Source organism: Salmo salar, chromosome ssa06, assembly GCF_905237065.1.
Source record: "Salmo salar chromosome ssa06, Ssal_v3.1, whole genome shotgun sequence".
Taxonomy (NCBI): domain Eukaryota; kingdom Metazoa; phylum Chordata; class Actinopteri; order Salmoniformes; family Salmonidae; genus Salmo; species Salmo salar.
The window spans coordinates 3,900,209-3,925,612 of record NC_059447.1 but is presented as its reverse complement, the minus strand read 5'-3'; the positions used below and the strand labels follow the sequence as shown (position 1 = coordinate 3,925,612).

The window sequence follows — 25,404 nt, the reverse complement described above, 5'->3', positions numbered from 1 at the left end:
CCTCTGTGATGTAGAGCTCTGTGTAGATCTTATTGAGAAGTGTTGGGTTTCCTTGTTCAGCGATCCCCTCAAATACACATTGAAACTTCTTCTTTAGATTAGATTTGAGTTCACGTTGGCAAATCACAACAAGCTCATCTGGCTCTAGAAATAACACAGAGGATATTAATATTAGGTCTGTTTTAATGCCTACACTATTGTAGGACTGTTATGAAGTTTAAATTATAATCATTTATTCTATTAACTGACTGTATAAATGTGTAAATGTTTTCATAATGCATTACAGACTGGTGTGACTGATTATATTATTATTGGTATTATTGATGGTATTATTAATGTTGTCTCTCTCTCTCTCTCCCTCTCTCTGTCTCAAAAAATGAATCAACACAACACATCCCTGCTGCTACTTGATGAGGTCACTAGGTGTTGTCTTAAGGCTGCTACAATATCATTGAGTTACACAGCTACTTTAGCTGTACATTAGCTTCAGCTTTTAAATGTTATAAAACAGCATTCAAAATGAGACAGACAGCTCTTACTTTTCTCCAGTGTGTCAGCAAGCTCCTTCTGGTTCATTTTCCTCAGGACGTGCAGTGTGATCTTCAGAGCCCCCTCTCTGGCACTGCTCTCCTGCTTCTCATCTTCAGCATCCACCACTTCCTTATCCTGCTTCTGACTCTCAAAGCCTTCTGGGAGTTCTGGACTAAGAATCCTCTTGAACATCTTCAGCTCGTTCTTCATAAATGTCATAATATTCTCTTCAAGCAACTGAAATAAATCAAGTAAATAAGATAAGCAAGAGAAGAAATGCTTTCTAATTTCCTGTTTCCGGTCACAACTTGCAGACTTGTTTACGTGCTGCTGTGCGTTTTGTTGCCAATCTACTTTGCTACCTGACAACTTTACGGTTTTTACTTTCTGATTACCGTTTATATTTTTAGTTTTTTCCTCACTCAACTTTTTTCATTCAACTTTTTCACTCCAGAGGTTTTATCTGGACATGGTTCATCAGGAGTTCCAACAGCCGAAGCTAAGTAGTAACATTAACATGATGCCTTCTAATTGCAGTTGTTGTACTCATAATATACAGGAGAACGATCGCCTTACGGCGAGGATAGCTGTGCTGCAAGCCCAGCTTCAGACGCAATCGTTAGGCAAGGGTAATTTCAGTGTAGGAAAGTATGAAACAGCGTCTGTGCCACCAGTAAGTACAGATAGTAACGTTAGTATAAACCCCCTCGCATGGTCCCTGCAGCCGGACAACTTTCTCATGGCTTCTGGAGGGAAACGCTGTAGGAATGCTCAACCGGTGTCGCTTATTCAGCCGACAGAAACTTTCAATTGGTTCTCCCCATTAAGCAGTGAGTCGGAGTCAGATGTCGAGACTTCTCTGGTCTCTTCTCCTCCCGTTATGCAATCGCGGTGTCCGATTTTAAAATAGCTTTTCAGTGAAAGCACATTTTGCAATATTCTGAGTAGATAGCCCGGCCATCATGGCTAGCTATTTTGACACCCACCAAGTTTGGCACTCAACAAACTCAGATTTACTATAAGAAAAATTGGATTACCTTTGCTGTTCTTCGTCAGAATGCACTCCCAGGACTTCTACTTCAACACCCAATGTTGTTTTTGTTACAAATAATCCATAGTTATATCCAAATAGCTTCGTTTTGTTCTTGCGTTCAAGACACTATCCGAAGGGTGATGCGCCGGCGCATATCGTGACAAAAAAATTCTAAATATTCCATTACCGTACTTCGAAGCATGTCAAACGCTGTTTAAAATAAAATTTTAATTCAACTGTAAATTTCGGTGTTCCTCAAAGTTCCGTTTTAGGACCACTATTGTTTTCACTATGTATTTTACCTCTTGGGGATGACATTCGAAAACATAATGTTAAATTTCACTGCTATGCGGATGACACACAGCTGTACATTTCAATGAAACATGGTAAAGCCCCAAAATTGCCCTTGCTAGAAGCCTGTGTTTCAGACATAAGGAAGTGGATGGCTGCAAACTTTCTACTTTTAAACTCGGACAAAACAGAGATGCTTGTTCTAGGTCCCAAGAAACAAAGAGATCTTCTGTTGAATCTGACAATTAATCTGGATGGTTGTACAGTCATCTCAAACAAAACTGTGAAGGACCTCGGCGTTACTCTGGACCCTGATCTCTCTTTTGAAGAACATATCAAGACTGTTTCAAGGACAGATTTTTCCATCTATGTAACATTGCAAAAATCAGAAACTTTCTGTCCAAAAATGATGCATTAAAATGTATCCATGCTTTTGTTACTTCTAGGTTGGACTACTGCAATGCTCTACTTTCCGGCTACCCGGATAAAGCACTAAATAAACTTCAGTTAGTGCTAAATATGGCTGCTAGAATCCTGACTAGAACCAAAAAATTTGATCACATTACTCCAGTGCTAGCCTCCCTACACTGGCTTCCTGTTAAGGCAAGGGCTGATTTCAAGGTTTTACTGCTAACCTACAAAGCATTACATGGGCTTGCTCCTACCTATCTTTCCAATTTGGTCCTGCCGTACATACCTACACGTACGCTACGGTCACAAGACGCAGGCCTCCTAATTGTCCCTAGAATTTCTAAGCAAACAGCTTGAGACAGGGCTTTCTCCTATAGAGCTCCATTTTTATGGAATGGTCTGCCTACCCATGTGAGAGACGCAGACTCAGTCTCAACCTTTAAGTCTTCACTGAAAACTCATCTCTTCAGTAGGTCCTATGATTAAGTGTAGTCTGGCCCAGGAGTGTGAAGGTGAACGGAAAGGCTCTGGAGCAACGAACCGCCCTTGCTGTCTCTGCCTGGCCGGTTCCCCTCTCTCCACTGGGATTCTCTGCCTCTAACCCTATTACAGGGGCTGAGTCACTGGCTTACTGGTGTTCTTCCATGCCGTCCCTTGGAGGGGTGCGTCACTTGAGTGGGTTGAGTCACTGACGTGGTCTTCCTGTCTGAATTGGCACCCCCCTTGGGTTGTGCCGTGGCGGATATCTATGTGGGCTATACTCAGCCTTGTCTCAGGATGGTAAGTTGGTGGTTGGAGATATCCCTCTAGTGGTGTGGGGGCTGTGCTTCGGCAAAGTGGGTGGGGTTATATCCTGCCTGTTTGGCCCTGTCCGGGGGTATCATCAGATGGGGCCACAGTGTCTCCTGACCCCTCCTGTCTCAGCCTCCAGTATTTATGCTGCAGTAGTTTATGTGTCGGGGGGCTAGGGTCAGTCTGTTACATCTGGAGTATTTCTCTTGTCTTATCCGGTGTCCTGTGTGAATTTAAATATGCTCTCTCTAATTCTCTCTTCCTCTCTTTCTTTCTTTCTCTCTCTCGGAGGACCTGAGCCCTAGGACCATGCCTCAGGACTACCTGGCATGATGACTCCTTGCTGTCCCCAGTCCACCTGGCCGTGCTGCTGCTCCAGTTTCAACTGTTCTGCCTGCGGCTATGGAACCCTGACCTTTTCACCGGACATGCTACCTGTCCCATACCTGCTGTTTTCAACTCTCCAGAGACAGCAGGAGCGGTAGAGATACTCTCAAAGATCGGCTATGAAAAAGCCAACTGACACTTACTCTTGATTTGCTGACTTGTTGCACCCTCGACAACTACTATGATTATTATTATTTGACCATGCTGGTCATTTATGAACATTTGAACATCTTGGCCATGTTCTGTTATACTCTCCACCCGGCACAGCCAGAAGAGGACTGGCCACCCCTCATAGCCTGGTTCCTCTCTAGGTTTCTTCCTAGGTTTTGTCCTTTCCTAGCCACCGTGCTTCTACACCTGCATTGCTTGCTGTTTGGGGTTTTAGGCTGGGTTTCTCTACAGCACTTTGAGATATCAGCTGATGTAAGAAGGGCTATATAAATAAATTTGATTTGATTTGATTTCTCATTAACACATTAATGAATAATTGACAGATCAACTTTACTTGAGGTAAACAAAAACAAATGTACGTAACAGGACCACATACACTGAATATGGAGTCCAGGTCTGTTTGATGACTTGGGGGAGACTGACCACTGACAATATCTGACTCGGATCTCTCCTGTTGGTTTCTGTGGACAAAACACACACACACACACACACACACACACACACACACACACACACACACACACACACACACACACACACACACACACACACACACACACACACACACACACACACACACACACACACACACACAGGGAGGAAATGTTGTGTTTCTTTAACATTGTTTTAGGACTATGAAAATGGGAAAAAGGATTAGCCTATGGATTATGAAAACAACAAAATAAATGGGAAAATGGGAGAGGAGAAATGACTAGAGACAGTGGTGTTTAACTCACTGACCATGACCCATGAGTTCTTCTTACCTTTGTTCAGTAGAAAAGTCTCCCTCTCTAAAGAATATAGGAGGTTCCATAGAGCAGTCACTCTTCATGGACACACAGCTGGGAACAGGGGAGGCTGGTCTCTTCCGCTTTATTGGTCTTCAACACAACAGAGAAAAACATTACATCTCTCATCTACTCTGAGCTCAGATGGGGAAACAAGAGTTTCATTCCAAAACGCTATATATCACTTTTCAGAAATGTTTGTTAATAAGCTTTTATTTCTTAAAGACATTTTGAAAGAGATTGGTGTGTTTTTTCACTATCTAATCATGGCATGGGGTTGTTCAATGACAGACATGTATTTGTTTAAAATCTATCACTTGATGGTTTCATTTCAGAGAGACAAATAATCATGTTTTCTTGCTAAATGCTATATATCTGCCTTACTCTCAGAGAAATCAGTATTACTGCTAGGTTTTATACAGTCAAATGTGATAGACCGGCTCGATTCGGTCTTATGTAGCAAAATTCGAAATAGTGTTTTCACTTTGGATATATGCAGATACTCAGCGCTAGAAATTGTATAGCATACACTACAGTTGAGGATCAGTGGGAAAGTAAATCTGCTTTAATAAACTTTGATGAACTTGTACCCTCACTTTTGAGAAAATGGCCTTTGAATTTTTTGGCACCTACTGGAGAGCTCTTATTTGTCTACAGGGCTGTTACTTTGGCAGATAATGTCACCCTTCTAAATATCTATTTTACTTTATATAATTAACTAAATGTATGTTGTTTTTGATTTATGTCAGTTTCATTGTTTGTTATGTAATAAATTGTTATTTTATGGTTGTAAGTGGTATAATGAACAGTTTTTAGTTTTTTTTCATTATTCACTCAATTCGATGTCTACGAACAAAGATTTTGATGGATATCAAATTACCCAGCAGCCATTTAGAAACAACAAGTCGTCAAAATTATTTCTTAATAAAAAAAGCTATTCTTCGCCGTTTAAATCGGCCACATCTTGAAAAAGAGGACAGGGACATGGGTTTTGTTTAGGTTGTATACCTTTTTCTGAAAACAAATATGGTTAACCATGACCAGAAAATGTTTAATGTTTGATGGCTATTAAGCCATCCCTAGCACTGTAGGTCATAAAAACTTGTACTGAGGAGAACAGGGAGCATCCTCACAAAGTAGCCGTAAACCTGTTAATAATAAGTTACCTGAGGTAAGCCTACAATGTGAATGCAGGCAGTTCTCGTTGATGCCAATAGCGATGCTGCCATTGTGATGCAGAACAATGGGCTGGGAATAGAACGTTCAGAAGGTGAGTTGGTGCCACGGTGCTCAATAGAACTAATAGGAGATGGCAGGGTGAAAAATCACCTAAAATATGGCATGTTGTTTCGCGATTACTTCACAACTAGAGACATAAGTTAGTGTTATGAAACTGGGCTCCATGGTGGATGCAATTAAGTAGTTTTTATCAGAAAAAAAAAAACTTTGTTAAAAATGGAATGTGTCCAGCCTACTTGAGGCACCACAAAAATAATATTCAAAAGTTCGGTCCTTGGACATAGAAGGGTTAAATACTAAAGTTACCGTCCATCTAGTGAAGAGAGGAGAACCGGACAGAGGTAGCCAGCATCCGTCAATGAGAGAGGGAGAAGCCCTCCACGGGATTTAACAGGTGGAAGAAACAACCGGGGAGCTCCATCGGTCCACAAGAAATGCAGGCAGCCGGTGATGATGTAGTGGTAGCTAGGTTAACTAGGATGCTGCTGGTAGAGTAGCTAGCTAGCTTACCAAGCTGTACCGACTAGCTAGAATAACTAGGATGCTGCTGGTAGAGTAGCTAGCTAGCTTACCTAGCTGTACCGACTAGCTAGAATAACTAGGATGCTGCTGGTAGAGTAGCTAGCTTAACATGTATGTACTGTTGTCTCTCTTGTTGTGATGTGTGTTTTGTCCTATTGTCACGTCCTGACAATAGAAGCTTTTATTTTCTATGGTAGAGTAGGTCAGGGTGTGACGGGGTTGTGTCTAGTTTAGATTTTCTATGTTGTCATGTTCTTGTTTCTGGATTTCTTGTTTTTTTGGGGATGATCTCCAATTAGAGGCAGCTGGTCATCATTGTCTCTAATTGGAGATCATACTTAAGTAGGTGTTTTTCCCACCTGGGTTTGTGGGAGATTGTATTTTGAGTTAGTGTATGTTGCACCTCTTCGTCACGGTTTGTTGTTTTGTTTATGAGTTTATTTGTATGTCTTGCATACTTTCACAGTTATAATAAAATGTGGAACGATACACACGCTGCGCTTTGGTCCCATTCTTCAGACAGCCGTGAAACCTATATTTATATTTTATTTATTTATAATCCCAGCCCCCTGTCCATGCAGGAAGCCTTTTGCCTTTTGGTAGGCCGTCATTGTAAATAACAAATTGTTCTTAACTGACTTGCCTGGTTAAGGTTAAATAAATGTAAAAAATAGTAAAAAATTACCTAGCTGTACTGACTAGCTTGGTTAGCTAGCAGCTCGTTCATCTGTCCCTCGTCTCGAGGATAATGACGAATCCGGTTAACCACAAAATGCAACAAGGATAGAGAGTGAAAAGGATCTGGTGACACATACTGTCCCTGACCGTAAAGCAAAAAGCAAATTGAACAATAAACTTTGGCGTCTCAACACTGTAACAAATTCCGTCGTTATTCCCCAAGATCACCTCAAGCCACTCTGCGTGTAGAGTGGAGCGGAACATCACGTTGTTAAAAAAATATTCCTAAATTGGACATGGCTATAAATTGGGCAATTGCAGGCATCTAGGGCGTAATATGTGTTAGATGAAAATGAACATTGTATGCAACGTTGTAGGCAACCTTATTGGCAAGGGACTTGATGCCTACTATGCCAAAGCTATTTAGAGTTGTTAAATGGGAGTGAAGAGTATTTTGATATAGCGGTAATATGGTCAAAATTCCGCTTGTAAGAACCATCAGAACTGGTAAAAAAAATACATGCATGCCAACCTATTAGTCAATATTTAGGAGTAGGCAAAGTGGTCGTGTCATGTGAAAATTCTATCTAATGTCTTACATTGCAACGAGTACAGTCAGGGTGCCGTGGAACCCCTGCAGTACCTCCACAGACCCCGGATTGAGAACCCCTGATTTAGCAGATGCTCTTATACAGAGCGATTTACAGTAAGTGCATTCATCTTAAGATAGCTAGCTGAGACAACCACATAATACAGTCAAAAATACAGATACGAATATTCCATTCCAGCTAAACAATTGATATATAGCGTTTTGAAGAAGAAAAAAAAAATATTATATACATCTAAAATCTATTAATAAATAATCTGAGGACACTAATATTGAAGGTAGCCAAGAGCAACCATGTCTGATTAAAAAACAAATGTGAACATTTTTATAAATAGCATTTTTGAAATAAATTCTTAATAATTCCAAAACAAAATTGTAATCTCACCTCTTAGCTTTGGTGTCATGTTCCCCAACCTCCTCTCTCTCCCCAGAGAGACTCATTTTAGAGAACGGACCCCTAAACAGAGATCCAACATGTTGGTTGTGGTTAACACAGTGACAACTAAACAGAGATCCAGCATGTTGGTTGTGGTTAACACAGTGACAACTAAACAGAGATCCAGCATGTTGGTTGTGGTTAACACAGTGACAACTAAACAGAGATCCAGCATGTTGGTTGTGGTTAACACAGTGACAACTAAACAGAGATCCAGCATGTTGGTTGTGGTTAACACAGTGACAACTAAACAGAGATCCAACATGTTGGTTGTGGTTAACACAGTGACAACTAAACAGAGATCCAACATGTTGGTTGTGGTTAACACAGTGACAACTAAACAGAGATCCAGCATGTTGGTTGTGGTTAACACAGTGACAACTAAACAGAGATCCAACATGTTGGTTGTGGTTAACACAGTGACAACTAAACAGAGATCCAACATGTTGGTTGTGGTTAACACAGTGACAACTAAACAGAGATCCAGCATGTTGGTTGTGGTTAACACAGTGACAACTAAACAGAGATCCAGCATGTTGGTTGTGGTTAACACAGTGACAACTAAACAGAGATCCAACATGTTGGTTGTGGTTAACACAGTGACAACTAAACAGAGATCCAGCATGTTGGTTGTGGTTAACACAGTGACAACTAAACAGAGATCCAGCATGTTGGTTGTGGTTAACACAGTGACAACTAAACAGAGATCCAGCATGTTGGTTGTGGTTAACACAGTGACAACTAAACAGAGATCCAGCATGTTGGTTGTGGTTAACACAGTTATTCTTGAATGTCAATTGTTATCATTTATTAATTATCTCTTATAAAACATTTACTAACAGACATAGAAGCAGTCAGGTGATTTAATGCAATCACGTGAACATGTAGATGTGACATTTCATCTCCATGGTAACTGTCAATAATATTAATAAGTCACTGTTTGTTAAGGTAGTTATAGACAGTACAGCAACAACAATAATAATAATAAAAATAATAATAATAATAATAATAATACTAGTAAGTCACTGTTTGTTAAGGTAGTTCTAGACAGTACGGCAACAATAATAATAATAATAATAATAATAAGTCACTGTTTGTTAAGGTAGTTATAGACAGTACAGCAACAATAATAATAATAATAATAATAAGTCACTGTTTGTTAAGGTAGTTATAGACAGTACAGCAACAATAATAATAATAATAATAATAAGTCACTGTTTGTTAAGGTAGTTATAGACAGTACAGCAACACAAGGCCATGTCTCACAATTATTTGTATTCATTAACAGTAGACTATTTATTGTCTTTCAATCTGTTATTTTTTAAACATATCTGAGAATATAGTCAGAAGGGCTAATTGATCTGAGGGGGAAATCATTGATCCATTCAGAAAGTTTATTTGCAACAAGTAAGAGATTTTATATTATGTAAAGTAGACTAGGTTATAATGTATAATAGAGGTTTGTTAGTGATATGAAGATCGAGGTCTATACCTTGGCTTTAGCCTACATATCATAGATGACCAGTCTAAACCTGTTCAGATCAGTTCACATAATGTTATAGTCCTACCAGTAGCAGGACAGAGAATGTACTGTATATAACCTACATATCATAGATGACCAGTCTAAACCTGTTCAGATCAGTTCACATAACGTTATAGGACTACCAGTAGCAGGACAGAGAATGTACTGTATATAACCTACATATCATAGATGACCAGTCTAAACCTGTTCAGATCAACATAATGTTATAGTCCTACCAGTAGCAGGACAGAGAATGTACTGAATATAACCTACATATCATAGATGACCAGCCTAAACCTGTTCAGATCAACATAATGTTATAGGACTACCAGTAGCAGGACAGAGAATGGAGCCTGTTAAAGATAGGGGGCAGTATTTTCACGTTTGGATGAAAAACGTGCCCAAATTAAACTGCCTCCTACTCAGACTCAGAAGGTAGGATATGCATATTATTAGTAGACTTGGATGGAAAACACTCTGAAGTTTCTAAAACTGTTTGAATGATGTCTGTGAGTATAACAGAACTCATATGGCAGGCAAAAACCTGAGACAAATCCAACCAGGAAGTGGGAAATCTGAGAATTGTAGTTCTTCTTTTGAATCCCTATCGAAACTTCAGTGTCTGTGGGGTCACGTTGCACTTCCTAAGGCTTCCATTGGCTGTCAACAGCCTTTAGAAACTTGTTTCATCCGTCTCCTGTTACTGGGCAGAAAATAGGAGCTCAGTCAATCAGTGGCCTGTTTGAGGACAAAGGACTTGGTTATGAGCGAGCCCGCGAGGGCGCCGTTCCTTCTTTTTCTTCTTGAATGAATACGCTATTGTCCGGTTGGAATATTATCAATGTTTTATGTTAAAAAGACCCTAAGGATTGATTGTAAACAACGTTTGTCATGTTTCTACGAACGGTAATGGAACACTTTAACGTTTCGTGTCTGGATTTACACTCGCACGTTATGCCTTTGGATAGTGATCTGAACGCACGAACAAAACGGAGGTATTTGGACATAAATATGGAGTATTTCAAACAAAACAAAAATTTCTTGTGGAATTAGGAGCCATGGGAGTGCATTCTGATGAAGATCAGCAAAGCTAAGGGAAGATTTATAATACTAATTCTGAGTTTTATTGATGCCATGACTTGGCGGGTAACTGTATAGCTTCCTTTGATGGTTGATCTATGTAATCAGAATATTGACAAATGTGCTTCTGCCGAAATGCTATTTTAAAATCTGAGACAGCGGTTGCATTAAGGAGTAGTATATTTATAATTCTTTCAATAACTGTTGTAAAGTTTATCAACGTTTATGATGAGTATTTTTGTAAATTGATGTGCTCATTCACCGTAAGTTTTGGGTGGCAATACATTTTCTGAACTTCACCCGCCAATGTAAAATGGGGTTTTTGGATATAAATATGAACTTTATCTAACAAAACATACATGTATTGTCTAACATTGAGTCCTGGGAGTGTCATCTGATGAAGATCGTCAAAGGTTAGTAATTCATTTTAGCTGTATTTGTGGTTTTTGTGACGCCTCTCCTTACTTGCAAAATGGCTGTTTGGCTTTTCTTGTTTAGGTGATGTTTTTATTTTATTTATTTTATTTAACCTTTATTTAACCAGGAAGGGCTCATTGAGATTTAAAATCTATTTTTCAAGAGCGTCCTGGCCAAGATAGCCAGCGCCAAGTCATTACAAAAATTACAGAAAAACAACATGAAAAACTACAAGTAATCTAGTAAAAACCATAGAATTCACAAAGAATATAACAAAAGTCAAAAACAGCAAATTAAAAACATTGACATGTCAGGGAATCGGTCTGAAGATCATTCATCAGTGATTTAAAAATACCAATCGGGACAAGTTCTTCCAGTTTAAAAGTATTTTGTAAGGCGTTCCAAGACGATGGCGCAGAGTACATAAAAGCCCTTTTACCAAATTCAGTTTGGACATTTGGAACAGTTAGCAGGATAAAGTCCCGCGAACGAAGAGAGTACCCACCACATTTCTGAACAATAAAAATGCCCAAATAAAAAGGTAGTAAACCCAAAATGGCTTTGTAAATAAAAGTATACCAGTGAATGAGCCTATGAGAGACTAGAGAAGGCCAGCCAACCCTGGTATACAAAGTGCAGTGGTGCGTAAGGGTTTTGCAATTTAAAATAAATCTCAGAGTGCCATGGTAAAGGGTGTCAATTGATCTCAAACACTGAGCGGAAGCATTCATATATAAAATATCCCCATAGTCTAGTAAAGGCATAAATGTAGCTGATACTAGCCTCCTTCTGGCTTCAAAAGAAAAACAAGCCTTATCCCTAAAATAAAATCCTAATTTCAGCTTCAATTTTTTTCTAAGTTGTTGAATATGCATTTTAAAAGAGAGGCCATCATCAATCAAAATTCCAAGATATTTATATGAGGTTACAACCTCAATCTCCTTGCCCTGACAGGTAGTAATAGGTGAAAGGTTCAGAGGTCTATTTCTTGCTTTAGAAAACACCAGTAGTTTAGTTTTGTCAGTATTGAGGATAAGCTTCAATTGAGACAAGGTATGTTGAACAGTATTAAAAGCAGTTTGCAAGTTCTGGAAAGCTTTTGTAAGAGATGAAGCACAACAGTAAATAACAGTATCATCAGCATAAAAATGAAGTTGTGCATTTTGGACATTTTTGTCTAAATTATTTATATAAATAGTGAATAAGAGAGGACCAAGTACAGAGCCTTGGGGCACACAATTTAAGACAGACAATTTAACAGACCTAAGCCCATCAAATTGAGTGCACTGAGTTCTATCAGACAGATAGTTAACAAACCATGCAAATGTATGCTCTGAAAGACCTACACTCGACAATCTCTGCCTTAGTATAGCATGATCAACTGTACCAAAAGCCTTAGCGAGATCAATAAAAAGTGAGACACAATGCTGTTTTTTGTCAAGAGCTTCAGTGATACCATTTAAAACCTTTATGGCTGCTGTAATTGTGATATGCTTCTTCCTGAAACCCGATTGGTACATTGACAAAATAGAGTTAGTAAATAAAAAATATTTTAGCTGTTCACTCACAAGGGTTTCAAGTATTTTCACCAGGGGTGACAGCTTTGAGATTGGCCTATAATTATTTAAAAGAGTTGGATCTCCCCCTTTTAAAAGTGGCAGGACAAATGCTGATTTCCAGATCTTTGGTATTTCATTACATTCCAGGGTTAGATTAAACAGATATGTAAGTGGTTCAGCTATGAAATCAGCTGCCAGATTTAAAAAGCAGGGATCAAGAAGATCAGGACCTGCAGGCTTTCTCTGATCTAAGGATTTCAGGGCTTTATGTACCACCTGCACTGAGAATGGCAAAAAGCTAAAAGTTTGACCAGCTCTCACTGGTTCATCCACACAAGGTTGTACAGAGACAGAGGACACTGAATCAAACAGCCTACCAGATGATACAAAGTGCTCATTGAAACAATTCAGCATTTCAGTTTTGTCATATATAGCAACAGAGTCCTTCAATACACATGACGGTAATTCATTAACATTACTGTTACCAGACATAGACTTAATAGCCTTCCAAAACTTTGTAGGGTCATTCAGGTTATCAGTGGTAACAGACATAAAATATTCAGACTTGGCCTTCCTAAGAAGAAAAGAACACTTGTTTCGTAACTGCCTAAAAACAAGCCAACCAGCATCAGAACACGATTTCCTTGCTTTAGCCCAGGCTAGATTACGGTCGTGAACAATGCAAGAAAGCTCAGACGAAAACCATGGATTATCCCTCCCTTTAACCCTGAACCTGCGGAATGGAGCATGTCTGTTTACTATTTGGAGAAAACCATCATGAAAGAATTTCCAGGCAGTTTCCACATCAGGGATAAGCTCAATCTTGCTCCAGTCAAAATAAAACAAATCATGAAAGAAAGCCTGCTCAATGATGTGCTAACGTAATCTAATGTTTTGCTTTTGCCATAAAGCCTTTTTGAAATCGGACACTGTGGTTAGATTAACGAGAATCTTATCTTTAAAATGATGTATAATACTTGTATGTGTGAGAAATTTGAATTATGAGATTTTTGTTTTTTGAATTTGGCGCTGTGCTATTTCACTGGCTGTTGTCAAACCAATCCCGCTAACGGGATTCGCGTGTTAAAGGGTCACTAAGAGGCTAGACCTGATATGTTTTACATTTTCAATGGAGGCCATCAGGTCGGTCGGCATGGTAAGTGATCATAGCTCAAACCTACTCTGACTTTTGAATGCCTGACGTCGATCTAACCTTATAATAGTTTGTAGGTAGCCTAGACCTACAGTACGAGAGTCTGCCCGTCTTTCCTACATATCAACGCATCTAGCCATCATCCGAGACATGTGCTACACAGTTTCAACAGCCGTTTTGTAACTGCGTAGGCTACACACTTCCTTTCACATTCATGTGAGGAAATCATATAACTTCTGAAAGTCACTGTTGCAGCTGCCTGTTTTCTTGCAGATGAAGTATCTTTCACAGGCAACTCATTAAATAAAAGATGTCAAATGGTCAAAAGTGAATCCTGATATAGCCATATACATTAGAGAGAGGTATATTGTTAACTTCTCTAGGGCCAGTGGGACGATTTCGTCCCACCTACGGAACAGCCAGTGGAATCCCGTGTCGCGTTATTCAAATACCTTAGAAATGCTATTACTTAAATTTCTCAAACATATGACTATTTTACACCATTTTAAAGACAAGACTCTCGTTAATCTAACCACACTGTCCGATTTCAAAAAGGCTTTACAACGAAAGCAAAACATTAGATTATGTCAGCAGAATACCCAGCCAGAAATAATCAGACACCCATTTTTCAAGCTAGCATAGAATGTCACATAAACCCAAATCACAGCTAAATGCAGCACTAACCTTTGATGATCTTCATCAGATGACAATGTTAGGACATTATGTTATTCAATACATGCATGTTTTGTTCAATCAAATTCATATTTATATCAAAAACCAGCTTTTTACATTAGCATGTGATGTTCAGAACTAGCATACCCCCCACAAACTTCCGGTGAATTTACTAAATTACTCACGATAAACGTTCACAAAAAACATAACAATTATTTTAAGAATTATAGATACAGAACTCCTCTATGCACTCGCTATGTCCGATTTTAAAATAGGTTTTCGGTGAAAGCACATTTTGCAATATTCTAAGTAGATAGCCCGGCATCACAGGGCTAGCTATTTAGACACCCAGCAAGTTTAGCCCTCACCAAAGTCAGATTTACTATAAGAAAATGTTATTACCTTTGCTGTTCTTCATCAGAATGCACTCCCAGGACTTCTACTTCAATAACAAATGTTGGTTTGGTTCAAAATAATCCATAGTTATATCCAAATAGCGGCGTTTTGTTCGTGCGTTCAAGACACTATCCGAAAGGGTAAAGAAGGGTGACGCGCCCGATGCGTTTCGTGACAAACAAATTCTAAATATTCCATTACCGTACTTCGAAGCATGTCAACCGCTGTTTAAAATCAATTTTTATGCCATTTTTCTCGTAAAAAAGCGATAATATTCCAACCGGGAAATCGTGTTTTAGTACAAAGAGAGAGAAAATAAAAACATGGTGTCGCCCCGTGCACGCGCCTCAGTCTGATGGCCCTCTGATAGACCACTTACCAAAGGCGCTAATGTTTTTCAGCCAGGGGCTGGAATTACATCATTCAGCTTTTTCACGGGTTCTGAGAGCCTATGGGAGCCGTAGGAAGTGTCACGTTACAGCAAAGATCCTAAGTTTTCAATAAACAGAGCCAAGAAGCCCAAGGAATGGTCAGAGAGGGCACTTCCTGTACAGAATCTTCTCAGGTTTTTGCCTGCCATATGAGTTCTGTTATACTCACAGACACCATTCAAACAGTTTTAGAAACTTTAGGGTGTTTTCTATCCAAAGCCAATAATTATATGCATATTCTTGTTTCTGGGCAGTAGTAATAACCAGATTAAATCGGGTACGTTTTTTATCCAGCCGTGTAACCCTAACAGGTTAAAGACGTTGGATCTTAGTTTGAGCCAGTTTGCTACAGCAGGAAAATAATCCTACAGCAACAAGACCTTTTAAATATTATGTGGATTATAATTAAACATTTTAAAATGGAAAAGTGGAATTTATCATCTTCAGATTTTTTTTTTAAAGCTTAAATACACTCAAACGCACTACACATTTTCGTTTTCCTGCAACAGGGTGATCAAACTTAGATCCTACATCGGTATAGAGATTATGTCTTTATCTGAATAAGTCAGTTTGAGTTATTAGCAATAATGTAAACCTCTGTGATTGGATGTTATAGACCCCCATCTGAACAGTTTCTTTCCCCATGCTGTGGCCCTCACCAACTGGCCATCTGGCCCATAGAGACTAAAGCACTAGGCTGTGGCCCTCACCAACTGGCCATCTGGCCCATAGAGACTAAAGGACTATGCTGTGGCCCTCACCAACTGGCCACCTGGCCCATAGAGACTAAAGGACTATGCACTCTACAATGCACACCACATCAAGCCAACTGGACACTAAATAACTGAACTATACTGCATTAAATCTCTGTTCATCTCTCTTAGATATATTTATACTGATACTGTAAATGTGGACATTCACTGTTTATCAACTGTATAGCCACTGTACTGTATATCAACTGTATAGCCACTGTACTGTTTATGAACTGCATAGCCACTGTACTGCATATCAACTCTATAGTCACTGTACTGTTTATCAACTGTATATCCACTATAATATATATCAACTGTATATCCACGGTTCTGTATTTATTATTATTTGTATTTTTATTTCACCTTTATTTAACCAGGTAGGCACTCCAGGGAAGTTCTCATTTACAACTGCGACCTGGCCAAGATAAGGCACAGCAGTTTGACACATACAACAACACAGAGTTACACATGGAATAAACAAACATACAGTCAATAATACAGTAGAAAAAAGAAAAATCTATTTACAGTGAGTACAAATGAGGTAAGATAAGGGATGTAAAGCAATATATAGGCCATGGTGGCGAAGTAATTACAATATATCAATTTGACACTGGAATGGTAGATGTGCAGAAGATGAATGTGCAAGTATAGATACTGGGATGCAAAAGAGCAAGATAAATAAATAAATACAGTATGGGGATGAGGTAGTTGGATGGGCTGTTTACAGATGGGTTATGTACAGGTGCAGTGATCTGTGAGCTGCTCTGACAGCTGGTGCTTAAAGCTAGTGAGGGAGAAATGGGTCTCCAGCTTCAGTGATTTTTGCAGTTCATTCCAGTCATTGGCAGCAGAGAACTGGAAGGAAAGGCGGCCAAAGGAGGAATTGGCTTTGGGGGTGACCAGTGAGATATACCTGCTGGAGCGGGTGCTACGGGTGGGTGCTGCTATGGTTACCAGTGAGACGAGATAAGGTGTGGCTTTACCTAGCAGAGACTTGTAGATGACCTGGAGCCAGTGGGTTTGGCGACGAGTATGAAGCGATGGCCAGCCAACGAGAGCGTACAGGTTGCAGTGGTGGGTGATATATGGGGCTTTGGTGACAAAACGGATGGCACTGTGACAGAATGCATCCAATTTGTTGAGTAGGGTGTTGGAGGCTATTTTATAGATGAAATCGCCGAAGTCGAGGATCGGTAGGATGGTCAGTTTTACAAGGGTATGTTTGGCAGAATGAGTGAAGGATGCTTTGTTGCAAAATAGGAAGCCGATTCTAGATTTAATTTTGGATTGGAGATGCTTAATGTGAGTCTGGAAGGAGAGTTAACAGTCTTACCAGAAACCTAGGTATTTGTAGTTGTCCACATATTCTAAGTCAGAACCGTCCAGAGTAGTGATGCTGGATGGACGGGCAGGTGCGGGCAGTGATCGGTTGAAGAGCATGCATTTAGTTTTACTTGCATTTAAGAGCAGTTGGAGGCCACGGAAGGCGAGTTGTATGGCATTGAAGCTCATCTGGAGGTTAGTTAACACAGTGTCCAAAGAAGGGCCAGAAGTGTACAGAATGGTGTCGTTTGCGTAGAGGTGCATCAGAGAATCACCAGCAGCGAGAGCGACATCATTGATGTATACAGAGAAGAGAGTCGGCCCGAGAATTGAACCCTGTAGCACCCACATAGAGACTGCAAGGATTCGAAATGATTCGAAATGGTCGGTAATCTGTTTGTTGACTTGGCTTTCAAAGACCTTAGAAATCCAGGGTAGGATAGATATAGGTCTGTAGCAATTTGGGTCTAGAGTGTCTCCCCCTTTGAAGAGGGGATGATCGCGGCAGCTTTCCAATCTTTGGGAATCTCAGACGATACGAAAGAGAGGTTGAACAGGCTAGTAATAGGGGTTGATACAATTTCGGCAGATAATTTAAAAAGAGAGGGTCCAGATTGTCTAGCCCGGCTGATTTGTAGGGGTCCAGGTTTTGCAGTTCTTTAAGAACATCAGCTATCTGGATTTGGGTGAAATGGGGGAGGCTTGGGCGAGTTGCTGTGGGGAGTGCAGGGCTGTTGACCGGGGTAGGGGTTGCAATGTGGAAAGCATGGCCAGCCGTAGAAAAAGGCTTATTGAAATTATCAATCATAGTGGATTTATCGGTGGTGACAGTGTTTCCTAGCCTCAGTGCAGTGGTCAGGTGGGAGGATGTGCTCTTATTCTCCATGGACTTTAACAGTGTCCCAGAACTTTTTTGAGTTTGTGCTACAGGATGCAAGTTTCTGCTTGAAAAAGCTAGCCTTAGCTTTTCTAACTGCCTGTGTATATTTGTTTCTAACTTCCCTGAAAAGTTGCATTTCACGGGGGCTATTCGATGCTAATGCAGAACGCCACAGGATGTTTTTGTGCTGGTCAAGGGCAGTCAGGTCTGGAGAGAACCAAGGGCTATATCTGTTCCTGGTTCTACATTTTTTGAAATGGGCATGCTTATTGAAGATGTTGGGGAAGACACTTTTAAAGAATGACCAGGCATCCTCTACTGACAGGATGAGGTCAATATCCTTCCAGGATACCCGGGCCAGGTCGATTAGGAAGACCTGGTTGCTGAAGTGTTTCAGGGAGCATTTGATAGTGATGAGGGGTGGTCATTTGACCACAGACCCGTTACGGATGCAGGCAATGAGGCAGTGATTGCTGAGATCTTGGTTGAAAACAGCAGAGGTATATATGGAGGGCAAGTTGGTTAGGATGAATCTATGAGGGTGCCCGTGTTACGGATTGGGGTTGTATTGGGTTATATAGAATTAGGCATCAAGCTTAGATTGGCGGTGTTAAGCATGTCCCAGGGTACCAGGCGAGCTCTGAGGATAGATGGGGGGCAATCTGTTCACATATGGTGTCCAGGTCACAGCTGGGGGCCGAGGGTGGTGTATAGCAAGCGGCAACGGTGAGAGACTTGTTTCTGGAAAGGTGGATTTTTAAAAGTAGAAGCTCGAATTGTTTGGGTACAGACCTGGATAGCCTGCAGAGTTCTGTCTTACTATCTCTGCAGTAGATTGCAACACCGCCCCCTTTGGCAGTTCTATCTTGTCGGAAAATGTTATAGTTAGGGATGGAAATTTCAACGTTTTTGGTAGTCTTCCTGAGCCAGGATTCAGACACGGCTACGACATCCGGGTTGGCAGAGTGTGCTAGGGCAGTGAATAAAACAAACTTAGGGAGGAGGCTTCTAATGTTAACATGCATATATATATATCAAGTCTATAGCCACTGTTTATCAACTGTATAGCCACTGTACTGTATGTCAACTGTATATCCACTGTACTGTATATCAACTGTATAGCCACTGTACTGTATATCAACTGTATATCCACTGTACTGTATATCAACTGTATAGCCACTGTACTGTATATCAACTGTATATCCACTTTACTGTATATCCACTGTATAGCCACTTTACTGTATATGTGTATATCCACTGTTCATTCTCTTATAGCTCTATGCTCACTCTACATAGTTGTTTATAATGTAGTATGGAAACGTTGAGTAAACTCTTCTGCCTGTATTCTCTCTATAAATGTTGTCTGTCAATAGCAGCAGCATATACACTTGTAGTGTATTTGAGGTTTAAAAAGGCTTCTGAAGTTTGTAATTCTCACTTAGAAATTTCAGACTTCAGACTTGTATCAACCCCTACAATAACGTCCATTAATTATAATTCACATAATAATTCACATTTTCCTGCTGTAGCAAACTGACTCAAATTAAGATCCAACATATGTATGTGAAAATGTACTTTGTGAATAAAGGTGATTCTAATTCTCCAAAGGTTGAGTCTCTAGATTCCCTTGCTGCTCTGGAGAAATAATGAAATGGTTCTCATGGTGATTTAAACTGGGACTGGTTATCTCCAAATTCTGAACACAGAAGACAAGTCTTAATCAAAACTTACCAATATTATCCTAAAATACTTTCCCTCATATTATTGTGTCTCTTTGTTCAACAGGTAGCCTATGCTATTAAAATTGTAGAAAACAGTGGGGCAGGGCAGTGAACCCAGGTTGCTGGTGAAAAAGGCAAACACCCTATGCATCGCAACAATAGTGTTAACTGTGGTGGATGAATCAGAATTAGTTGGGTAACATAGATAATTAAGATGTTTTATTATTATAATATGCTTATGTGAGATACTTGTCATTAGAAAGTGTCCTTTGGACTCTGGTGTCTTTCAGTTGCACGTTTCCCTAAGCTGGGGCTCAATCACCTGGGGCCCAGAGAGGGGAGAGGTCAGACTTGTTTTTTACATGTCTCTGTTGCTATGCTGAATATCAGCAAGAGAGGAGGACAGAATGAAACTGTCTTCATATGTGAATGTCTTTACCTATTCTTAAACCATGTGAAGGGATGGCGTGATTAATGGGGAACCAATTATTTGTCTCTACAATGTCTATGCACAGGTCACTCCCCTCAGTGAGCTTGTCCAGGAGTGGGGTCAAGAGGGGGTTTGCTTGAGATGGAAGTATCTAGAGTTGACAATTGATATATGCCATTGGATGAAGTTGTGTTTTTGTTCTATGAAGTACCAGGGACGAGATTAGAACCTCGTCATTAGGGATCAAACTGAACGATAATTTATAGCGAAAGCTATCTGGCTGTAGATACTCCTTTCTAAAGTAAACAGTCTTTCTTTGTGAGCCGTTCCTAAATTAGCCACCACATAACCCAGTATCAGTATAAATAGGGTTAACCCAGTATCAGTATAAATAGGGTTAACCCAGTATCAGTATCAATAGTATTAACCCAGTATCAGTATAAATAGTGTTAACCCAGTATCAGTATAAATAGTGTTAACCCAGTATCAGTATCAATAGTGTTAACCCAGTATCAGTATCAGTAGTGTTACCCCAGCATCAGTACAAATAGTGTTAACCCAGTATCAGTATAAATAGTGTTAACCCAGTATCAGTAGAAATAGTGTTAACCCAGTATCAGTATCAATAGAGTTAACCCAGTATCAGTATAAATAGGGTTAACCCAGTATCAGTATCAATAGGGTTACCCCAGTATCAGTATAAATAGTGTTAACCCAGTATCAGTATAAATAGTGTTAACCCAGAAATCAGTATAAATAGTGTTAACCCAGTATCAGTATAAATAGGGTTAACCCAATATCAGTATAAATAGTGTTAACCCAGTATCAGTATAAATAGGGTTAACCCAGTATCAGTATCAATAGGGTTACCCCAGTATCAGTATAAATAGGGTTAACCCAGTATCAGTATCAATAGGGTTAACCCAGTATCAGTATAAATAGTGTTAACCCAGTATCAGTATAAATAGTGTTAACCCAGAAATCAGTATAAATAGTGTTAACCCAGTATCAGTATCAATAGGGTTAACCCAGTATCAGTATAAATAGTGTTAACCCAGTATCAGTATTAACAAGGTTAACCCAGTATTAGTATCAGGATTCTCACCTAGTAGCCTGAATTAACAACCAGAACATGTCAAGTCATTGAGATATTTTCTGTTCTGATGAGAGAGCAGCTTCCTGATGACTAGAGCTCTGTATATTCTGATGGATGAGGCCTGAGCTGGAATGTGAAGCTAACTGAAGCTGGCTAACTTTAGAAAACCAGTATATCTAGCTTGCATCATATATACCCCTCAGGCTACGTTCAGGTTTCAGCATCAGGTAGGCATCAACAGCCAAGTTGTTGGCTACAACCTGGGTTGTATTCATTAGTTTACTCCACAGCCAGCAGTTTTAAATGTTACTTAAATTAACAGTTTACTCCAAACACTGTACAATGTGGACTAAACGGTTTCTGTTGCCAAACGTTTTGCTACGGTGGGCACTAATGAATACACACAATCTGTTTTGAGGAAGTGTAATTTGTTGTTAGTCTTTCCACAATATTTATCTGTCTCTCTTTCACACAACATACCTTCCTGAGTGAAAAGCATAAACTTTAGACTAGAAAGAGAAAATGTTTGTTGCTTGTTGTGTTTTAAGCCTGTTTTGAGAAGACAAGTCTATAGACCTATGATACAGTACACACTTAGAATAAAGGGTTCCATACGGGTCCTCCGGCTGTCCCCATAAGAGATTATTTGGGGTTCCAGGTAGAACCCTTCTGGCTTCAGTGTAGAACCCTCTGTGGAAAGGGTTCTTCATGGAACCCAAAAGGGTTCTACCTAGTACCAAAAAGGGTTCTACAAAGGGTTCTCCTGTGGGGACAGCCAAATAACCTTTTTAGATTCTCGATAGTGTAGGAGCGATCACCCTGGGGCACACAGATGGGCACAGAACGAATTCACCCCACGCATCTAATTTATATCGAAAATATCATCAACTATATGAATACACATAACAATATCATCAACTATATGAATACACATAACAATATCATCAACTATATTAATACACATAACAATATCATCAACTATATTAATACACATAACAATATCATCAACTATATGAATACACATAACAATATCATCAACTATATGAATACACATAACAATATCATCAACTATATTAATACACATAACAATATCATCAACTATAAGAATACACATAACAATATCATCAACTATATTAATACACATAACAATATCATCAACTATATTAATACACATAACAATATCATCAACTATATGAATACACATAACAATATCATCAACTATATTAATACACATAACAATATCATCAACTATATGAATACACATAACAATATCATCAACTATATGAATACACATAACAATATCATCAACTATATGAATACACATAACAATATCATCAACTACATGAATACACATTTGTTGTCTTACCTTTTATCTCTCAATAGAAACAGAGTCTGGAATGATCATTAGGTCGTCGAAGTTGCTTTCGTTTACTCTGCTCATTTACATATCAGGTTCTGCCTGTTCTCTCTCCACTCCCTCTCTCTTAACAGCTCTTACAATGAGCCTTGGCATACATTCTACAACTGTCTGGAACTCTATTGGAGGGATGTGACACATTCTTCCACAAGAAATTCCATCATTTGGTGTTTTGTTGGTGGTAAGTGTTCAATTAGGTTGAGACCTGGTGACTGAGACGGCCATGGCATATTGTGAAACATCAGCAAGTTCAGCAGTCTTCATCACTGAAGCTCCTGACAAACGTTCCACAACAATCAACAAACGTTAAGCTCTTATAGAGCATGGTCGCAGTCTCTCCTGGTTGCAGCTCCTCTCTCCCCAGGGGTAGCACCTCCTCTCTCCCCAGGGGTAGCAGCTCCTCTCTCCCCAGGGGTAGCACCTCCTCTCTCCCCAGGGGTAGCAGCTCCTCTCTCCCCAGGGGTAGTAGCTCCTCTCTCCCCCAGGATTTGAAGACATTGGTGGCTTAGCCTACAGCCAGTAGGGGGGTCTGGGACGAAATTTCAACAGCTAAATCCATGAATACATCTAAATTGTATTGCCAAAACCCACTCCACCACTTCAAACATAGACTCTGACCTGTCCAATGAACCAAACTGATGAAAGAATCCCACAGTACCTAACCACCCTCTCTCTCTCTCACACACACACACACACACACACACACACACACACACACACACACACACACACACACAGTGCAGTAATTAGAATCCCTATAGCAGCTTACTGATACAGTCTGCTGTGTGCTCTCCCCTCTGCCTCTCTCCATCACTTTCTCTGTGTCGTCTGTTGCTGTCTCCGTGTCTTGTCTGGTGTCTCTCTCCATCATATCCTATTCTTCTGTTGCTGTCGCCGTGTCTTGTCTGGTGTCTCTCCATCATATCCTATTATTCTGTTGCTGTCTCTGTGTCTTGTCTGGTGTCTCTCCATCATATCCTATTCTTCTGTTGCTGTCTCTGTGTCTTGATTGGTGTCTCTCTCCATCATATCCTATTCTTCTGTTGCTGTCTCCGTGTCTTGTCTGGTGTCTCTCCATCATATCATATTCTTCTGTTGCTGTCACTGTGTCTTGTCTGGTGTCTCTCTCCATCATTTTATTTTCTTCTGTTGCTGTCTCTGTGTCTTGATTGGTGTCTCTCTCCATCATATCCTATTCTTCTGTTGCTGTCTCTGTGTCTTGTCTGGTGTCTCTCCATCATATCCTTTTCTTCTGTTGCTGTCTCTGTGTCTTGTCTGGTGTCTCTCCGTCACCTGAAAAATAGGTGAGGGTAAGGTCTACTACGATGCAACATTCAAAACATGACAACAGAACTACGTAACACCATTAAATACAGTTGGTTACGACAATACAACATTCACAACATGACAACACAACTACGTAACACCATTAAAAACAGTTGGTTACTACAATACAACATTCACAACATTTGAGGGATACTACAATACAACATTCCAGCCCTTGCACTTAGTCTGCCACCAGTCACTCCTATCGTCATGGGTACACCTTCCTGAAAACAATGACACCATACTTCGCTGAAACCTGTTCTGCCAGTTCGTGTCCTTAAAGACTAGAATGTTCCAATGTGGTCACCCAAAAAGATGTCAAGATCGTTCACACATTCATCATCCAGGGTTACTGTCAAACAGATACAGTTGAAGTCAGAAGTTTACATACACTAAGGTTGGAGTCATTAAAACTCGTTTTTCAACCAGTCCACAAATTTCTTGTTAACAAACTATAGTTTTGGCAAGTTGTTTAAGACATCTACTTTGTGCATGACACAAGTAATTTTTCCAACAATTGTTTACAAACAGATTATTTCACTTATAATTCACTGTATCACAACTCCAGTGGGTCAGAAGTTTACATACACTAAGTTGACTGTGCCTTTAAACAGCTTTGAGAATTACAGAAATTATGTAATGGCTTTAGAAGCTTCTGATAGGCTAATGGACATAATTTGAGTGAATTGGAGGTGCACCTGTGGATGTATTTCAAGGCCTACCTGCAAACTCTCTTTGCTTGACACATGGGAAAATCAAATTAATCAGCCAAGACCTCAGAAAAAAATGTAGACCTCCCTAAGTCTGGTCATCCTTCGAAGCAATTTCCAAACACCATGGGACCACGCAGCCGTCATACCGCTCAAGAAGGAGACGCGTTTTGTCTCCTAGAGATGAAGGTACTTTGGTGCGGAAAGTGCAAATCAATCCCAGAACAACAGCAAAGGACCTTGTGAAGATGCTGGAGGAAACAGGTACAGAAGTATGTATTTCCACAGTAAAACGAGTCCTATATCGACACAACCTGAAAGGCCGCTCAGCAAGGAAGAAGCCACTGCTCCAAAACCGCCATTAAAAAGCTGGACTACAGTTTGCAACTGCACATGGTGTCATGACGTTGGCCTCTTTGAGTACAGGGAGGACAGTTGACCCCCTCCCCCTCCCCCTTGCACCATCCCCCAACCTACCTCCCCCCACCCAGTCCCTGTGTGAAGGGGTGGTAAAATTCCAGAGGAGAATCTCTTGCCACATGGCCCATAGAGACACACATGAAATTCTTCCAACTCACAGAATTGGGGAACCGAACAACATTTATGTTCTGGAGAAGGTATGGAAGATTGGTG

General features: G+C 40.0%; 1 protein-coding gene across 1 annotated transcript; it reads right to left on the bottom strand.

The window, feature by feature from the left end:
- Positions 1–123: 123 nt before the first annotated feature.
- Positions 124–23,456, bottom strand: LOC106583737 (uncharacterized). Its single transcript, XM_045721267.1, has 6 exons — positions 22,685–23,456; positions 7,836–7,907; positions 4,381–4,497; positions 3,993–4,077; positions 658–768; positions 124–144 (listed from the first exon to the last, which is right to left on the bottom strand). Exons 2-6 carry the CDS (start codon positions 7,889–7,891, stop codon positions 124–126), a joined length of 390 nt encoding a protein of 129 aa, XP_045577223.1. The 5' UTR covers positions 7,892–7,907; positions 22,685–23,456.
- Between the last annotated feature and the right edge of the window lie 1,948 nt (positions 23,457–25,404).